Source organism: Myxine glutinosa, chromosome 1, assembly GCF_964187855.1.
Source record: "Myxine glutinosa chromosome 1, kmMyxGlut1.1, whole genome shotgun sequence".
NCBI lineage: Eukaryota > Metazoa > Chordata > Myxini > Myxiniformes > Myxinidae > Myxine > Myxine glutinosa.
The window spans coordinates 332,477,133-332,496,840 of NC_136261.1; the positions used below are offsets into that span (position 1 = coordinate 332,477,133).

At 44.7% G+C, this 19,708-nt stretch overlaps 1 protein-coding gene across 1 annotated transcript in view; it reads left to right on the forward strand.

The window, feature by feature from the left end:
* Positions 1–19,708, forward strand: part of UNC80 (unc-80 subunit of NALCN channel complex) — a 502,852-nt gene that overhangs the window by 334,794 nt on the left and 148,350 nt on the right. Inside the window, exons 43-45 of the mRNA XM_078779534.1 lie at positions 3,273–3,374; positions 3,623–3,803; positions 11,392–11,657. Coding sequence (XP_078635660.1) covers positions 3,273–3,374; positions 3,623–3,803; positions 11,392–11,657 — 549 coding nt within the window. The remainder of the gene's footprint in view (positions 1–3,272; positions 3,375–3,622; positions 3,804–11,391; positions 11,658–19,708) is intronic.

Below are 19,708 nucleotides of genomic sequence, written 5' to 3' on the forward strand. Positions count from 1 at the left end.
TCGGTCACGTGGTTCGGCCGCCATATTTGTTTTAACACAAAAGCCTTAAAAACCACTGAAAATACATCCTGGCGAGGGTTTGCAATCTCTGATTGCTCTTTTTCTTGTTTCAATTGTGATGGGTTTATTTTTGCCTCCCGTTCCCCTTCCTAATGTGTTTATCATAATACAAATTTTTTTTAACTATCGCAGTTTCGAATATCGCGTATTTTTCCAGGAATGTAACACCTACAATATTTAAGGTTTTACTTCACAAAAAGTAGTACCTATGGGAAAATAGTATACAAAATAATATTTTCAAGTCTAAAAGGCCTTAGCCGGGTTGCATAAAGCATCCTTAAGGAAAGATTTGAGGATTTGCTGAAATATTTCCTCGAGTTTCTTAATTTGAGGATCGTTGTTTATTCAAATATACCTTATGTTTTTCCTTTAAAACTTCCCTAAACTTAAGGGAGCATCTCCTCATCCCGCCCCCCCCCCCCCCCTCCGTTCGAAAACACCAACCTTTGAGTTTGAGTTCCCAAATGGTGTTCTACCCATGGAATTCTGCATTGGTCACGAAGAGGATGATTTTGATAACATTTTCACTCTTTCTTGACATCCAGAATATTTTTCTTGTTGTTTCACACCCATATTTCATTCTTTTAATTTCACACATTCACCATCCTCGGAAAGCTTCCAAACATTTACTGCACGCATTAACACATTTACAATAAAATGCTCAGTGAGAATCAAATGAATTTTACACAGGAATCATTTTATTTTTTCCTTCATCCGGAAGCCCCGTGCAGCGATTAACAAGCAAGGATGTAGCAATATTACATTGCATCAATTATAGTGACATGTTCATTTTAACAATAATACAAGTCACGTGCAAGCAATTTCTGAACAGATTGGGAAACTCATTCCTGAGTGAAGAACCATTCACTCATTCAAACTATCTCTAATTTCATTGGTTGCCTAGCGCTGGGGTTCTTAACATGGGGTATCCATACCCCTTGGGGGTATGGGGACCAAAATCTGGGGGTATGGGACTCGTAATAAATAATAATAATAATAAATTGTAATAAATTCAATGAAATATAAACTTTAAATATATAATAAATATATATTTAAATATAAATATATTGTTACGGTTCTCCGCCGCCCTACGTCCCCTTACCAAGGGGGGATTAATCCCCTTGTTCTTTCTGGGCTTGACGGAACCGAGACTTGAAACGTCCCTTCCGGGCAAACGCAAAGTAAGGTTTCGGGACCAACTGTCGCTCGTACCTCGTTCCCTGCGCCGCCACGGAAGCGAGGAAGCAAGCCTCGCACGAGCCACATGTGGTTTGAGTACGCCGAGCGGATTGAGTACCACGTGGTCTGTGCAGTTTAGTAGTGGAACCCGATTCGAGCGGTTCTATTCGTACCACGCTTAGCCAATGAGGAAACCACAGAAACGATCGAATGGAGAAAAGGAAGAACACAGGTTTAATTATTCCCACACGTATGTACAATGATCGGGGACGCAGAGACACAGGGCAGCACTTAATCAATCTTATCTTATTCCCCGGACTCGGGCCCGTCACACTCACACAGGGAATTGCAGATGGGTTGATGTTCAGCCAACGCATCGACGCGGTCGTCCAGTAACGGCCCCGTCCGGCTCTCCACGGTCCCAGCACGTCCCGCGAAGATGGCAGCAGGCGATGGAAGGAACCTCGTAGCGTGTCTCCCGAACAAACCAGATGATGATGAGGTGGAACGGCAAATGCGGGACTCTCAGCGTGGCTGGCGATTACACAGCTGTTCTCACTCGCGCAACTTAATGCACTGTATATCGATCACTCTCCAACTCAACCGAGCGTCACTTATAAAAGCACATATTTCGGTTCATGCGCATCTTGCTTCGCCCACGTATCTCTCACAGTTCTCTGACGCTCACAACTCATCTTCCACGATTCCTCCAAGTTGGTTAGTGCGCGCGAGTTCTCCCTGGGCAGTCCTATCGAGTCCCTTCAGGCAGCAGTCCCTCTCGGGGCCTGTTCAATGAGTCCTTTGCTCATCAGTGAGAGTCCTCTCGGGGGCTTTGTGCAATGGGTTATATAGCTACCTTCTGGAACCCTCTCAAACCTTCTTACCACGCCCTGTGACGCAGCGCCACCACCACCACCTCTGAGCCCTGATTGGCGGCTCGTGCTTACCGTCAGCGCTTCTGCCGCTCCTCCTTCGGCTCCGCCCCGACCCTCCTAGCCTGCCTCGTGTTAATTCGCCCAAAATGAATCAAAGTCAGCACAAAGGGGCATGAGGCTAGGGAAGCTGGAAAGTCGGTAGAAGTAGGGCCTATTCTCCTGACTCTACTCAACGCAGAACTAACAATGGAAAAGGACTAAGCTCACAAATACTAAGAAATAACTACACTATCGCGAGGCTACATGTTGCTTGTGTGACTAACTATGAGGGGGAAATTTTAACCTTTATTATACTCACTGTACATACTCAAAACCGCAACAATATATATTTCAAAACAAAATTATATTTGTACAATTCTGTTTCAAACAAATTATATTTCAATTATTTGTGTAATTATTGGCCCATTTTCTGGGTAATAAGTTAGCAATTTTCATCCAAAAAAATAGGCAATTAAAGTAAAAACACCCCTCAGAATGCACCACAGAGCACCTAGAAATCAAAAAAATTCTAGGGGGACATGCCCCCAGTCCCCCCTAGCTATGCGCACCTTCGGTGTGCCTTGGTCAGTCAACAGTCTAGCGAAGGGGGTATGGGGACATCGTGGGCAATCCGTTGGGGGTCTTGACGGGGAAAAAGGTTAAGAACCCCTGGCCTAGCACATTACAACGGCTCCTAAGGATTTCCTCAAACTTAAGGAAATCCTTACTTGAGGATTTCCTCAGGGTTGTTTATTACAACAGGAGATCCCTTATGGCGATCCTTCACAAAGGAATCACAGTGTACCTTAAGGTCAATCTTTCCTCAAGGATAAGGCAATTTTATGCAAATGGACCCTTGCCTTTTAGTCTCCAATCGTCAAGACTAAATGAGTGTGAAGATCACAGAATATTTCACACAGCAGAAGATACTATATATATATATATATATATATATATATATATATATATATATATATATATATATACATATACATATATATATATATATATATATATATATATATATATATATATATATATATATATATATATATATATATATATATATATATATAATATTATGATATTCTTTTTCTGATTTCTCCAATCTCTACTCAGTCTTATGTGCGGGACGTGTACTCGTTTCGGCGCTCAGTTTCACCTCAACTCAGCCTTGTCAAGATGGACCTGGAAAAAGGACAGTCATTGATACAACAACAGGTAAGCTGTACAAACAAGTATGTTTACAGTAGGTATGACTTTATAGTCTGTATCCATCTATCGATGAGCAAAATAAAATGTTTTTCCTGAGATGTAGCAGAATAGACATGTTGAACAGTATGAAGAGGAATTCAAGTTTGTTAGTCCAGTTTATGAAACTTCCCAGCAATATAAATTTTAAAAAACTACTTTTGTTTATAAGTTCTTTTTTCTTGCAAAGCTTCTTACACCAAACTATTCCAAACCAGGTATTTATGCAAAAATTGGAGGAAGTCGGACGCCTGCTTTTCCTGGAAGCACTGACACGCCACCAACCACAAGGACACTTGCAGTCCCATGTTTCCCTGCTGCAGGAGGACTTGCTCCGGTTACCATCTTTCCCACGCAAAGCCATTGATGCTGAATTTTCTCTGTTTGCCTTGCCTGGAGGTATCACATTTCTAATCCTCAAAGTTTTCATAATAATAGACTTTCCCCCCGCAATTGAGGCTTATAGTGTTACAGAGGGGAAGAGGGTAGCATCAGAAGACAATGGGTCGGTGGGAAAACAAAATCCATGAATGAACGGACACTACAATAGGAAGGGGAGTTAACGGCAACAGACCTGGATAAGACCTGGATAAGAAGGAAGTCGGACATTAACAATACATACATACACATACATACACACACATACATTTACACATATGCCCACACATATAAACACACACAAACACACACACACATACATAAGCGCACACACACACATACACACACACACATACACAACATAATATATACATATACTGTACATTGTCACATAACTACCCTTGGTGATGACCATAGGGTAGCACGGATGACCAAACGAGCGGTTACTCCGAGGCGTTCAGTTCAAAAATATAGCGGAGAATATGCATGGGGGAGCAAGAGGGAGGAGGTAAACCGGAGCGCTTACCTTCACAGATCCCACCGACAGTCCTCAAACCTGCAAAAAATAACTCAAACGAAAACGGATTTAAAATGTACAAAAATAACAGGTTTATTTAAATAAATGCCTCGTCAAGACTCGTCCAGGCCCCGAGCGCACAGTCTGGACACGGCTCTGGCATTGGCGGGAAATCCGCTTGCTCCCACACTGCAAGGCCTCAGTACGCCCTCGTTCACTAGGCTGCGCCCGCTGGCGTGATACAGGCCTTCCGCGTGAATCAAATGGGTCGCGTGCAGCCCGCTCTTCCACACCGTGCTCATCCACCCGTCCTCTGCATGGAAAGCCGCAGTCCCCAAACCGCAGCTGTGCCTCTGAACGACCGCCGGCAAGATGTCCCAACACGGTCGCTCATGATGGCACCCAAATCAGAAGGGGCAAGAGCGGCAACAACTACCCTTCGCTCTCGGGAAGGAGAAGGGAAGAGAAGAAGAGAGAAAATATCCGCTAGCGCGTTCTTTTATCATCCAGCCTCTGACGTCATCTGGGGTCCCCCATCAATCAGTGAGTCACGTCTTACCCATCCTTCCTGTCAATCAAAACCCCGCCCAATCTCGGCTCCTCGGGGCGTGGCCTCGGCCTGCCCGACCTGTGCGCTTCCCAAGTTGGGGTTGTCAGCGGTAGGGCTTGATGCATGACTTCCGGTTAGCTTTTTAATGAGTGAGTTTAAATGCGGGCGATTGTGCGGCTTGGCTATGTTTCTATGGTGTGGTGCCAAAAGGGACATAGGGAATAAATTACAGAGGTAACGACCAACATGGGATAAATTACCCATAATCCCTGAGCTAATTAACATACCCCACTCCTCGTAATGGGGGCGAAGATACAAACTTCCTGTTGTGGAGACAGGTTTGAACTCTCAAACCTGTCTCCTTCCTCCAAATCCTGGTGGCGTTTGTTCCCCCTCCATCCCCTCCCTTACCTCAAATGGCGACACAGTTGACACCTCAACTCTGTGTTTGCCTCAAAATATTGTGTCCCAAACCCTTCTCTCTCTGTTCCCACCTAACCCAGTCGAACCCAACTCCTTCTCTCCTGACAATGTGGAGAAGTTTTTGTCAAACCTCGACTCTGATTCTGCAACTGGACCAGACGGCATCAGCCCACGGGTCCTAAAATCCTGCTCTGCCGCTCCATCTCACCCTCTCTCTGTTCTTTCCACACTCTCTTTTGCTCAAGGTCATCTGCCAGCATCTTCGAAATCAGCAAACATTACCGATTTACACAAAAAGGTGCAAAAACAGATCCTTGCAACTACAGACCAATCATCCTGCTCCCAATTATAAGCAAAGTCATGGAATCTATCATTGCTTCAGATGTCAAATCCTTCCTCTTCTTCAATGGCTTGATCTCCGATCATCAATTTGGATTCCGACCAGGTCACTCTACTCTGGACATGCTGCTTCTGCTGTCTCAACAATGGATGGAGGTCCTCAATGCGAAACAGGAAATCAAAGCTTTCTCCCTTGACATATCACGTGCCTTCGATACGGTCTGGCACCTAGCTCTGCTCACCAAACTCTCCTCCTATGGTATCCATGGAAAACTCCATGCATGGCTTGCGGACTTCCTCTCTGGTCGTAGTCAACGTGTGGCCGTGAATGTATTTCTCTCATCTCCCCTTCCTGTTCAGGCTGGAGTTCCCCAAGGCAGTGTTCTGGGCCCTGTGCTTTTTCTGGTCTTCATCAATGATCTCTCTGACTCTCTGGAAAATCCTCTCTATCTCTTTGCTGATGAGTCCACTCTCTGCTGCTCCATTCCTCATCCCTCAGATCGGCAGTCTGCAGCCTCCTCACTCTCTGCAGACCTGGACAAAATCACAGACTGGTCAAACAAGTGGAATATGTCTTTCAATCCTGACATATCTCACACTCTTACTATGTCTCTCCGAAAAGACCGACTGGACAACCCTCCCATCCACTTTCTCAACAATCCTCTCCAAGAGGTTCTGTCGCTCAAGCTTTTGGGTCTCACTATCTGCCATGATCTTTCCTGGGAAAACCACATTTCCAAGCTGGCCTCAAAAGCCAGTCGCCGACTGGGCATCCTCCGTCGTGCGAAGTCCTTCCTTGGCACACCTGAGCTCCTCACCACATACAAGGCTTTCATCCGCAGCTCAATCGAATACTGTTCTCCCCTCTGGGCTGGTGCTCCTGCCTCACACCTAGCTCGGCTTCACGCTGTTGAAACCAAAGCTTTCAGAATCATTGGAATCTCCCACGATGAAGCTAACTCCGAGGGCCTTTCACTCACTCACCGCAGGCAGGTTGGTGGTCTTTCTGTCTTCTACCGACTCCTCTCCAGGCTTGCTCCCCCAGCTCTCTCTGTGCTCTGTCCCCCAAATATTCCTACAGGTCGCACAAGATCTGCCAGCAACCCTCTTATGGTTAAACTGCCAAAATCTAGTCTCTCTGCTCACCTTCACTCTTTCATTGCTCTTTTCTCCCACCTCTGGAACAAATTACCCCCACTCCCTTCAATCCCACTCCTCCCTCCAGGTCTTCACAACAGCTGTTCACCACCATCTCTTATCTTTCCCCATCCCAAACCTTGATCTTTTCTACCCCCGCTAATTCACCCCAGATCCACTTTTTTGAAATTCCAACTTCTTTCCTGGAAGTCCTTGCAGTGTCCACATGTTTTATACCTCTCCCACCTCCCCCCAAACCCTCTCCCTGCCACAGATCTCTCGATGTCCCTGCTCTGAAATGTTGTGTTTGTGTCCTCCCCTTCTCTTTCCATCTTGTACACTCCCCTTGTTATATGTTTATGTGTCGGTTTGACTTTTTGTGTGATTAATGTTCGCTCTTTCTGTGTGATTAATACCGGTGTGTACCCCGGTTTAGAATAGGTACACGGTATCCCTGCGTGTCGTAAGAGGCGACTAAAGGGGTTGGCGTCAGGAAGGGCATCCGGCCATAAAAACATTGCCCCAAAAAGAGAACCATGACAATTACGACTACATATGGGCAGGGTACAGCCCGAAGTACTCCGTGGGGGACCACACTCCCTCTCGTCAAAACTCAAGGTGGGGAACCCGATCGAAGCAAGGGTGGAAATCATTCCACTTATGACGACGAAACGTCTGATGCCCGTGGAGATCGGTTTCTGAGGTTTGCGACATGGAATGTATGGACAATGACAGGGAGATCAGGAGAAGTGGTGGAAGTATTGGTCAGAAGAAGAGTGGACATATGTTGTGTGCAGGAGACGAGATGGAAGGGAAGTGGTGTGAGAATGGTGAAGGGTAAGCAGGGACAGAAATACAAGTTTGTGTGGCAAGGGTGCCCGGAGGGCCTGAATGGTGTTGGTGTCCTGTTTTCTGAGGAGTTTGTAGACAGTGTGGTGAGTGTGAATAGAGTGAGTGAAAGGTTGATGATGGTGAAAATGATGATTGGAATGCTCTTGGTGAACATCATCTCGGGATATGCTCCGCAGGTTGGTCGGAGCGATGAAGAGAAGGACAAGTTCTGGTGTGCTATAGAGAAACTAATGGAAAACGTGAAAGATGAGGAAGTTGTTGTGGTAGGAGGAGACCTAAATGGACATGTGGGAAGGAGTATGGACGGTTTTGAGGGAGTTCATGGGGGTTACGGATATGGTGTGAGAAATGCAGAAGGTGAAAGGATTTTGGAGTTTGCTGATGGAGCTGATTTGTTGATTTGTAATACTCAGTTCCAGAAAGAGGACAATAAGATTGTTACATACACGTCAGGTGGGTCGTCGACAACCGTTGACTACCTGCTGGTGCGTAGGCGAGATAGGGGGCACCTCCGGGACACAAAGGTGATCCCGGGGGAGGAGGCTGTTTCACAGCACCACTTGGTTGTCTGCGACATAAGGGTGAAAGGTGCGAGGAGAGCTCGGCGGGTGAAGTACCAACTGAGAATGAAGGTGTGGAGGTTGAAAGAGGTGACAGTGAGGGAGGCATTAAAAGAGAGGCTGAGTATGGTAGAGGATGATGTGGTTGAGCTTGAAAGTTGTTGGATGTCAATGAAAGATAGTCTGTTGGGAGCCGTTGGTGAGGTATGTGGATGGACAAAAGGACCACCGAGGCACTCGGAAACATGGTGGTGGGATGATGAAGTTGGAAAGAAGATTGACGAGAAGAGGAAGAAGTTCAAGTAGTGGCAGAAGGTGAAGGGTATGGGGTCAGAAAAGGCAGAGCATGAAAGTTATAAGGCAGCCAAGAAGGCTGCAAAGAAAGAGGTGGCAAAGGCACAAGAGGCATGTCGGAAAATGTTCGGGGAACGCTTGGATTTGGAAGAGGGTCCGAGAGCGGTATTCAGGATTGCAAAGCAGACAGCGAAAGAGAGGTGTGATGTGATGGGGGTGAGTTGCTTGAAGGATGACGTGGGACAAATCGTTGTGGACCCAGATGGAATTAAAGGAAGATGGAAGAGATATATGGAAATACTGGTGAATGCAGAGAATGAATGGGATGGCAACATAGAGAGTAACCCAGTTTTAGGACCGGCAGAGAAGATAACTGAGAAGGAAGTTGAGGAAGCGATAAAAGCAATGAAGAGTAGAAAAGCGGGAGGGTCGACGGGAGTTGTGGGAGATATGCTGAAGGCAGCGGGAAATTGGGGTGTGAAGATAATTACAGAGATCTGCAATCTGATGGTGAAAGAAGGCCGCATTCCAGTGGATTGGGAACTGAGTACCCTCGTCCCTCTATCAAGGGGAAAGGTGACCCTCTGGACTGTGGCTCGTATCGAGCGATAAAGCCATTGGAGCATGGAATGAAGGTATTGGAAAGGGTGTTGGAGAGGAGGATAAGGAAGAAAGTGAAGATTGACGAAATGCAGTTTGGATTTATGCCAGGAAGAGGAACGACAGACGCGCTTTTTATTGTGAGGCAGTTGCAGGAGAAGTATATGGAGAAGAGGAAGAAGTTGTTTCTTGGGTTTGTTGATCTGGAGAAAGCATTCGATAGGGTTCCACGTGAAGTAGTGACATGGGCATTGAGGAAGTTAGGAGTGGAGGAATGGTTGATCAGAGTAGTGATGGCAATGTACAAAAGAGCGCGCACAGCTGTAAGGACGAAGGACGGGAACAGTGGTAAGTTTGAGGTGAAGGTGGGAGTGCATCAGGGGTCGGTAATAAGTCCACTACTATTTGTAGCTGTGATGGAGGTGCTGGCTCAGAACGTAAAGGAGGGTTTACCTTGGGAGTTGTTGTAGGCAGATGTCTGGTGTTGATTGCAGAAAGTATGGATGGACTGAAGGAGAAGATGAACAAGTGGAAGGAATGTATGGAGACAAAAGGTCTGAAGGTGAATATCGGAAAAACGAAGGTGATGACAAGTGGTAAAGCATGTGGTGAGGTTGAAAGAACTGGGAAGTGGCCGTGTGCAGGAAGGGTGTCGGAGTGAATTCCATTCAATGTACAATGTGCGCTGAGTGGGTTCATCAAAAATGTAGTGGTTTGAGAGGGTCATTAACCAGTGTGGCAGATACATTCAAGTGTAAGGTGTACACAGAGGGAGCTGCAGATGGAGGAAATGTTGAGTTGGATCTTGGAGATGGCGTGAAGCTGGAAGGTGTGAAAACATTTTGTTACCTAGGAGACATGCTGAATGGAGAAGGTGGATCAGACTCGGCAACGGTTGCTTGAGTGAGATGTGCATGGAAGAAGTTTCGGGAACTGAGTGGCGTGCTGACGAGGAGGGGAGTGTCGTTGAAGCTGAAGGGAAAGGTGTGTGCTGCATGTGTGAGAAGTGTTATGATTTATGGGAGTGAGACTTGGGTAATGAACGTAGAGCAGCAACGAAGGCTGGAAAGGGTGGAAATGCGAATGGTTCGGTGGATGTGTGGAGTGTCGTTGAGAGAGAGGAAGACAAATGATGAATTGCGAAAGATGATGGGAATAGAGCCTGTGATTGATGCTGTGAAGAGGAACAGATTGAGATGGTTTGGTCATGTGTTGAGAAAGGATGAAAGTGACTGGTTGAGAAGAGTGATGGAAATGAATGTAGAAGGAAGTAGAGGACGGGGAAGTCCGAGAAAGACTTGGCTAAAGATGGTCGATGAAGAAATGCGGGCAAGGGGGTTAACAAGGGGAGATGCAGAAAATAGGGCAAAATGGAGAACATTGTCATGGGGCCCGCAAGGCTAACCCCCGCTCTAGCAGGGAAAATGGCCTTAAAATGCCTGTTGTTGTTGTTGTTGTTGTTGTTGTAGTAGTGTTAGCTCTTTCACCAGCCTCGATCTTGTCTTCAAAAAAAAAAAACTTAGCCCGGCATTTCGGTCTAATACAAAGTCCCTACTTTTACTACATTGAGATAGTTCTTCTTTTTCGCGACAGTCGCAGCACACTAATCGATAGAAATCTACCTGGACTGAAATATCCCTACCCCCACACATGTAACAGTATATATATATAAACACATACATACATACACAAATATACACATGTACATATAAATGCACCTATACAAACACACATAGATAGATATCTATTATGTACTTGTAAGTATTTGTAAAAGCTATTTTATATTTGAAGTTATAACCTTAACCTATAAGCAAATGCCTGGTTTTCCAACTGCCCCGATCATCAGCTGGGCACCGTTTTCTATCGAGGTTTAGATCCTTTCAGCCCAGAACCTCCAAACGGCGGATCCACAACTCTGACTGCAGGTCCACATCAGTATATTACTCAACATCACTGGACCCACAACCTAAAAGTTGTGTACAGACAGTTAGTCAACACAGTAATGCAATATCCTTATTCAAAATTATCGAATTATTACTTTCATTTTATGTATTTACACAAACTAATAACTTGAATCATAAATCACTCATTCTGACTTGGAAAATGCTTTTTGAGTTTGTTTTATCCTCAAAAATAGACCGTAGTGAACACACATTCGTGTCAAAAGATTGGCCTTTAAACCCCGACTCAAGTCGTCCTTATGTAGGGGGACAGACATCTGTACAAACACACAAACAAACATTGTGTTTTATATGGTGGATAATCTCAAAGCATGATCGAGACAACACGTTTGTTCTCTCTCTTTCTCTCCCTCTCTCTCACTCTCAATATCACCAGGAAAGGAGCTACTTGGCCTGGACTGTTTGCAGAAGATACTATGGCTGAGGCTTCTTGAGCAGATGTTCCTTGGAATGCCCAGCGAGTTCCCATGGGGTGATGAGGTCATGCTTTTTCTAAACGTTTTGAATGGTGCTCTGGTGTTGCATGCGGAGGATAGTGCACTTTTTCGCCAGTACATCGCCACCACCATCAACACTGCTGTGCACTTCAACCATTTGTTCTCACTCAATGGCTACCAGTGGATTCTTCCAACTATGCTGCAGGTTTTTATTCTTCTCGCACTCATTAACAATACTACGCATGCCTCCTGTCGCTTCACTGACGGGTTTAATCAAAAGACAAATATATTGCATGTCTATCTGAGAGTGTCAATGAGGATGTAGAATTAACTAAAACAAGTGAAAAATGATTTTTGTAACACCTGTTATTGTGGTAGTTGTGGTTGTTGTTTGTGCTCGGTGTACTTTTCAATGTTTTTCTATTGCGTCGAGAAGTATTACCGTATCTCCATTTGTGTACTCCTCCCATGTCCTTGTGAAGTGTTCCTGCTGTTGTGGAATAATAAATGTTAACGTTGGATATGCTACATTAAAGCTCGAGGTCCTGCTTCTTCTTCCTTAATGCCAGAACCGCGCTTCTTCTTCCTCAATTACAGAAACACGTGCTTTTAAAACAGGCAAGTTTGTGATTAAAGGAACAATTTTTCGAAGCAAGTAAATCGATTATTAGCCTTCCAACGGTGCCATCCGTTTTATTGTACGACAGCAGAAACTCTTTCGAATAAATTGTGTTATGAATTGAGAAACTCTGCTCCTTTTATGTATTGATTCATGCACTCGGAGTTTAATATGTCAGGCTTCATCAGTCGTGCTAATGTCAAAAAGATAAAATCCGCAATTCTCAAATTACAGCTGTAATAAAACCAATGATAAAAGAATAGGTTAGCTGCAAAACTTTACGAGTGTAAGATGAAAAGGTGATGATCACAATTTCTGGCACAGATTGATAAAATACAAATCCCGTGAGAGTGAACTCCAAAATGCCTGAGCTGGAATAAAAGTTATTCTGTGATAACAGAACAAAAAATTCTTAATAGTAAGATCTTAAAATTACCTGGGGGTATGGATTAAATGAGGCCATTTATGTAGTTGGATGAGATTTTTTTTTTTTTTTTTTTTTTTGTATACTGAATCGAGGCTCGTGAAAGAGATAACATTTACTCCACAAACAAATCAATCAGACAAACAAAATATATAAAAAGAGGGAGCGGAAGACAAGATGGGGAGAGAAGGGGAAGCACACAAACACAACATTTGAGAGCAGGGAGATGTGTGGAAGGGAGAGGGCTTGGGGGGAGGAGGCGTGGGAAGGGGGGGGGGGGGGGGGAATACCAATGCCATAATCAGTCAACACCAATGCCATAATCAGCCACACGATGAAGAAAGGAGAAAAGAATATGCTGTGTGCACTACCAAAGTAAGCCTGGTGTTGACTTAATGGTTAACGTGGCTGGCTTGAGATCTTAGGTTCAAGCCCATGTCGTGCCGTTGAATCTAACACCAGGTGGGTTGACTCAACCTGTCATCCTTCCGAGGCTGGCAAATGAGTACGAGCTGATTGGGAACATGGGGCACTGCATCAGCGGCACAGCGGCGCTTCCACAAAATGATGCAGCCAATCAGCCACACGCTGCATACAAATAAATAAATAACTGGACATCTTGCGAGCCTTTTATATTGTCTAAAATACATCCCTTCTCACGAAGCATTCTTCCAATGCCAGAAGAACCACCTTTAGAGGCCATTTCCCCCCGCAGAGCAGGGGTTGGCCTTTTTCGGGCACCGTGGTCCCCTTTTTGAAGCAATGTTTTATGGCCGGATGCCCTTCCTGCCACCAACCCTGTTAGTCACAGCGATGTTTTATGGCCGGATGCCCTTCCTACCACCAACCCTGTTAGTCACCTCTTGCGACGCACAGGGAATTACCAGGAAGCTGGTACTCAATTTGCCGACCTCAGAGGGATGACAGGCTAAGTCAACCCCCCTGGTTGTTAATTCAACGATCGACCGGGATTCGAACCCAGGATTCGAGGATCCCAAGACGGCACCCTAACCGCTAAGCCAACACCAATGCCATAAGGCTGATTTTTAAAATCTATTATTCTTTCAAATCGCCTCATTTCCGCCCATGCATGACGCAGCATGTTATCCTGAAGGACTTACTTTTTTCATGCCTTATCCCGGAAGGTTCGTGTCCAGGGTAGTATTCTAGGAGCTCTCCAATTTATCTGTAGGTTTATCTAAATGACATTGCTGCTTATATGGAAATCCTCTGTACCACTTCACAGATTATTTCACTAACTGCTCTTGACAGTTATTCATGCCAGAGACGGGCAGGCTGAAGATCCTTGTCTGTGCATCTCAAGACTTTAGACTAGAAAGTCCAACAACGTCATTCTTTTTTCGGCAGAGATCATCTGGTAAACCCCCGAGTTCCTTTTTGGGATCAATCTCTTAAGAAATACAGCTTTTAGACCTCTTTGGTCTTACAATGTCACATGATGCATTTTTTCCAGACCACAGCTCCAAGCTGGCATTCTGGGCTGAGTTATTACCTTTAAATCTTTGATTTGGTAATTCTCTGCACCTAACAGTGCACGAGGCATTGAATTATTAGGGTAAAAAAAAAAAGTGTCGGTGCTGCTGCAACCCATATTGCACGTCTGGAGACAGTGGAATCTAAAGCCTCAAGTGTAACTTCATCATTTCACCACAACCATGGACAGGTTGGTCGTTTTCTGACCCATTGTTTTTCTCAATTCCCACCATGCTCTCGTAGTAAGCTTTACGTATTATTAATAATAATAATAATAATTCATTTATTTTGTATAGCGCTTTTCCAGAAGCCCAAAGGCGCTTTGACAGAGTGGCAAACATAATGCATAACAATACATGAAAACAACAATTGCAAAAAGACAAGAATCAATAGGGAAATATTTAAAGCAAAAGGAGGGAGAAGGAGAAGAGATAGTCAGGGGTTAAATGCTGTGGGTTGAATGTTGAATGCAGCGTTGAACAGGTGGGTCTTTAGTGATGTTTTGAATGTGGTGAGTGAGGAGGAGTCTCTGATGGTGTGAGGTAGTGAGTTCCAGAGGGTGGGAGCAGCGATGGAGAAGGCCCTGTCCCCCCAGGATCTGAATTTGGTCCGGATGGAGGGGGTCAGGAGGTTGGTACCAGCAGAGCGGAGGTTGTGGGTGGGAGTGTGTCTGGAGAGGAGGTCAGCCAGGTAGGATGGGGCCAGGTTATGGAGGGCTTTGTATGTCAAGAGGAGGATTTTGTACTGGATTCTCTGGGGGATGGGGAGCCAGTGAAGCTTGTAAAGGATGGGGGTGATGTGGTCACGGGTCCGGGAATGGGTGAGTAGACGGGCAGCGGAGTTCTGAATGTATTGGAGTTTATTGGTGATTTTTGAGGGTGAACCATAGAGGAGGCTATTGCAGTAGTCCAGACGGGAGGTGATGAAGGCGTGGATGAGGGTTTCTGCAGCCGTGGAGGAGAGGGATGAGCGGAGACGGGCAATGTTTTTCAGGTGAAAGAAGGCTGACTTTGTGATCTGTTTAGTGTATTTGTCGAAGGAAAGGGTTTGGTCAAAGATGCCGCCAAGATTCCGGATGTGAGGGGAGGTGGATACTGGGATACCGTCGATGTTGAGGGCAAAGTTATGGGTGGATTTTGTGAGCGTTTTTGGGCCAATGATGATTATTTCAGATTTATCACAGTTAAGCTTGAGGAAGTTGATTTGAAGCCAGGATTTTATTTCAGTGATGCAGTTTGTCAGGATAGAGTGGGTGTCGGTGGAGACGGACTTGGTGGAGATGAAAAGCTGGATGTCATCGGCGAAGCAGTGGAATTGGAGACCATGACGGCGGATTAAGTGACCGAGCGGGGACAGGTAAAGGATGAAGAGGAGGGGGCCAAGAACTGAACCTTGGGGGACACCTTGGGGGAGGGGAGCAGTGGGGGATTTGCAGTTATTGATGGAGATGAACTGGCATCTGTCAGAGAGGTATGATTTAATCCAAGAGAGGGCAGTGCCGGTAACGTTAAAGGTGGATTCAAGTCGGGTGAGGAGGATAGTGTGATCGATGGTGTCAAAGGCAGCGCTGAGGTCGAGGAGGACGAGAATGTTGAGGTTGCCAGCGTCAGAGGAGAGGAGAAGGTCGTTGGTGATTTTGAGGAGAGCAGTTTCAGTACTGTGGTTGGACCGGAATCCGGATTGGAATGTTTCATACAGGTTATTGGCAGAGAGATGATGTTTGAGTTGAGTGGCTACAGCGCGTTCCAAAACTTTTGACAGAAAGGGTAGGTTGGAGATGGGTCTGAAGTTGTTTAGGGTGTCAGGGTTTAGACCAGGTTTTTTTAGAATGGGGGTAACAGCAGCAATTTTGAGGGAAGGTGGGACGATGCCTGTAGACAGGGAGGAGTTTATTGTTGCAATGATAAGTGGAGAGAGAGCAGGGAGGGAGGCTTTGACAAAGCTGGAGGGGATGGGGTCAAGAGTGCAGGTGTCTGCAAAAGGTGTCTGCTCACCTTTAATCATCTTTACCTGGGACATCTTTACCTTTACTTTACCTGGGAAGGTCTACAAGAGCTCCGCATGGTTGTTGTTTTTGGCTTTGTTGTTATTGTTGTGGTTTATGGTGAGGGTCGATCTTTGAAATGTGCACCCATTGGTCGGACAGCTGTCGGACCCCTCCCACATTTGTTGCTTGACTCCACCCACCATGGCACCCAGACAAAATAATAAGGCCGCCATCTTGGTTTTCTGGTGGGCCTAAGACATTAGGCCTGTGGGCCTCTGCTGATTATATACTGCCCGGGTTTGTTGTGTCAGATTTCCATTGGATTTGTTTAGGTTGAGTGTTACTCATGATGAGGGACCCAGAAAATCTAATCAATGTCAAATAAAAGTTATTTGTAATGTTTAATCAAGCTTGTCAGCATGCGCGGTATGCAGCTCCCTAAAAAAATAGCATTACGGAATTTTTGAACGGTCCCACATTGGGGTTAAACAACCCGTGACCATGTGACGAATCAGCTCGTTCTGATATAACCATGGAGGAGGTTATGCATGGGTGAGAGGTGTCGAGTTAATCTTTTAATAGCGCATTAAATGTGTGTTTCCCAAACGCGCTGTTCATCTTTCAAGAGTGCTTTAAATGCTTGTTGCCAAATTGTGGCGCAGGTAGTGACCACAGTGCGGTCATTCTTGCTTGTCCACATTTTCTGTCATTTGGGGAAATACCTTCCACAGTCCTTCGAGTGGCACTCGTCTTCTCACTCTTGGAGAGATACCCGCCGACAGACAATCTTTATTCACACTAATCCCACCCATGTTGTTCACACACAGCTTCATATACTATCCATACAGCCATTTTCCACAAACCTCTTTCATGACATCGAATCTGCCACGCTTTTTAGTCAATTAAATACAAGGAAAATGCAGGAGGATTGGGCCAGTATGCCTATCATTATACCCAGAATGCATCTTTGGGTCATTATGCCTATCATGCCTGCGCAATCATGTCAACTTCTTAGTACTCCGTCATCCCCACTCCTACCAGATACCCCGCCAACTCAATTATAAATCTATCCACTAACTTTAACTGTCACCAGCTTTTCAGGGAGACCATTCCATGCATTCACCACTGAGTGAAAGATCCGTCCCTTACTAACACCCCAACTCTCCTTTTCTTCACTCTTAACCTCTTCAAGGATAGTTGATGAGTGAAAGACCCCTTGCCTTGTCAGTGTTTATTCTGCTGAAAAGTAAATGCTGCATTTATTTTATCAATAACGGTCAAATCATCAATTACACTTTCATTTACCCTTGCAATTGCCTGCTTTCTTTTGTAACAATCCCTGTCTCTTTCAGCCACTCCGTATAGCTAGGCCTGAGAATCAATCTCGTCACTCTACATTGAACCTTCTCTGTGGCAGCTACAGTCACGTGAAAAAGTAAGTACACCCCATGTAAAGTTTTGTCTTTTTCAACATATTTCAACATACAGCTATTTGATCTTCATTTCAACAATATTGATAGATAAAGGTGATATAATATAACAAATATCATGAAACATTTACATTTTGTAGTCCATTGTATAATTTAAATAAACATAAATGAAAATTTTGCATGTGGAAAAAGTAAGTCCACCCTTGGCTCTAATAGGCGGTATTGCCCCCTTTGGCAGAAACAACTTCAAGTAGGCGTTTCTTATAACTGTCTACCAGTCTCTGACATCGACTGGGAGAAATTTTTGCCCACTCCTCCATGCAGAATTCTTTCAGCTGTGCGATGTTTGAGGGGTTTCTTGCATGCACAGCTCGTTTCAAATCCCCGCACAACATCTCGATGGGATTTAGATCCGGGCTTTGACTTGGCCATTCTAGAACCCTCCATTTCTTTCTTTTCAGTCATTCCTTGGTGGATTTACTGGTATGTTTAGGGTCATTGTCATGTTGCAAGGTCCACCTTCAGTTGAGCTTCAACTTTCCGACATATGGCCTCACATTATCCTCAAGCACCCTCTGGTACAATGAAGAATTCATAGTGGATTCTATAATGGTGAGCTGCCCAGGCCCTGATGCAGCAAAGCTGCCCCAAACCATAATATTTCCACCACCATGCTTTGCAGTTGTTATCAGGTTCTTGTGGTCAAATGCTGTCTTTGGTTTTCGCCAAACATGTCTTCTGGTACTGTGGCCAAATAGCTCTACCTTTGACTCGTCTGTCCAGAACACATTGTTCCAGAAGTGCTGGTCTTTGCCGAGGTGTTCATTGGCAAACTTTAGTCTTGCCCTGATGTTCTTTCTGGACAGCAAAGGTTTCCTCCTGGCGCACCTCCCATGTCGATCAAATTTGTGCAGCCTCTTTCTAATGGTAGACTCGTGCACTTTGACATCAACAGTGGCAAGAGCTATCTGTAGGTCCTGTGATGGCATTCTGGGGTTCTTAGAGACTATTTTCAGCATCTTGCGGTCTGCTCTCGGCCTGAACTTGCTGGGGCGGCCTGGCCTGAACAAGTTGGCAGTTGTTTGGAATCCTCTCCACTTGTAGATGATCTTCCAGACAGTCGAATGATTGATTTCAAATTGTTTGGAGATCTTTTTAAATCCCTTCCCAGACTCGTAGGCATCGACAACCTTCTTTCTGAAGGCCTCAGAGAGCTCTTTTGATCTAGGCATGGTGACGCCGCACACTTCAACAACAAAGAGCAAACCAAACTAAATGTCTGAGGTTTAAATAAGACAGGTTCCTCCAAGATCCTCTCTAATGATGTTCTAATCATTTGCACCTGAGCTGGTGCACCTGATTCTAATTTTAGGTATTTGAAGTAGTGATAAATGTAGGGGTGTACTTACTTTTTCCACATGCGAAATTTGCATTTATGAATATTTAAATTATACAATGAACTACAAAATGTAAATGTTTCATGATATTTGTTATATTATATCACCTTTATCTTTCAATATTGTTGAAATGAAGATCAAATAGCTGTATGTTGAAATATGTTGAAAAAGTCAAAACTTTACATGGGGTGTACTTACTTTTTCACGTGACTGTATGTCCTTCCTCAAATATGGCACCGAAAATTGCATACAATACTCTACATAAGGTGTCACTAAATTCAACACTACCTCTTTTGATTTATAATTTAACGCTCCTATGAATGCAACTTACAACCCTATTGACTTTACCTATAGATGCATGGCACTGTGCTGTATATTTAACCCCTCCCCGCTTCCCCTCCTCCTTTGCCCATATCTACTACCACTCCCAGATCCTTCTCCTGTGTTACTTTCTCCAAGACTGCCTATTGCATTCTATAATTGAGCCTTTCTCCTCTGTCCTATGGCTTTTCCATTAGCTTCAAGCTGAGAAGGTTTGCACATATGACTTAATCACAGTGAGATGCTTAAAACAGAATGTTGTGTGCATTTTATAGCTTGAGACTAATATATATATATATATATATATATATATATATATATATATATATATATATATATATATATATATATATATATAATCAACGAACATAACAGCGTGACGAGCGCTGTCCCGATCTCCTGTGGACCGAAGTCCTAGACCAAAGCGTCACCTCCGACCCAAAGGGTCTTCTGGAGGCTTCAGCCCGGCCACTCTATCAACAGACAGAGATTTATTCATTGGTCCCCATTGGCTAAACATCAAGCAGAGCCGCCAATCCAGATTTCGGGCTTATTGACCCGGCATATGCCGTCCTGACGAGGGT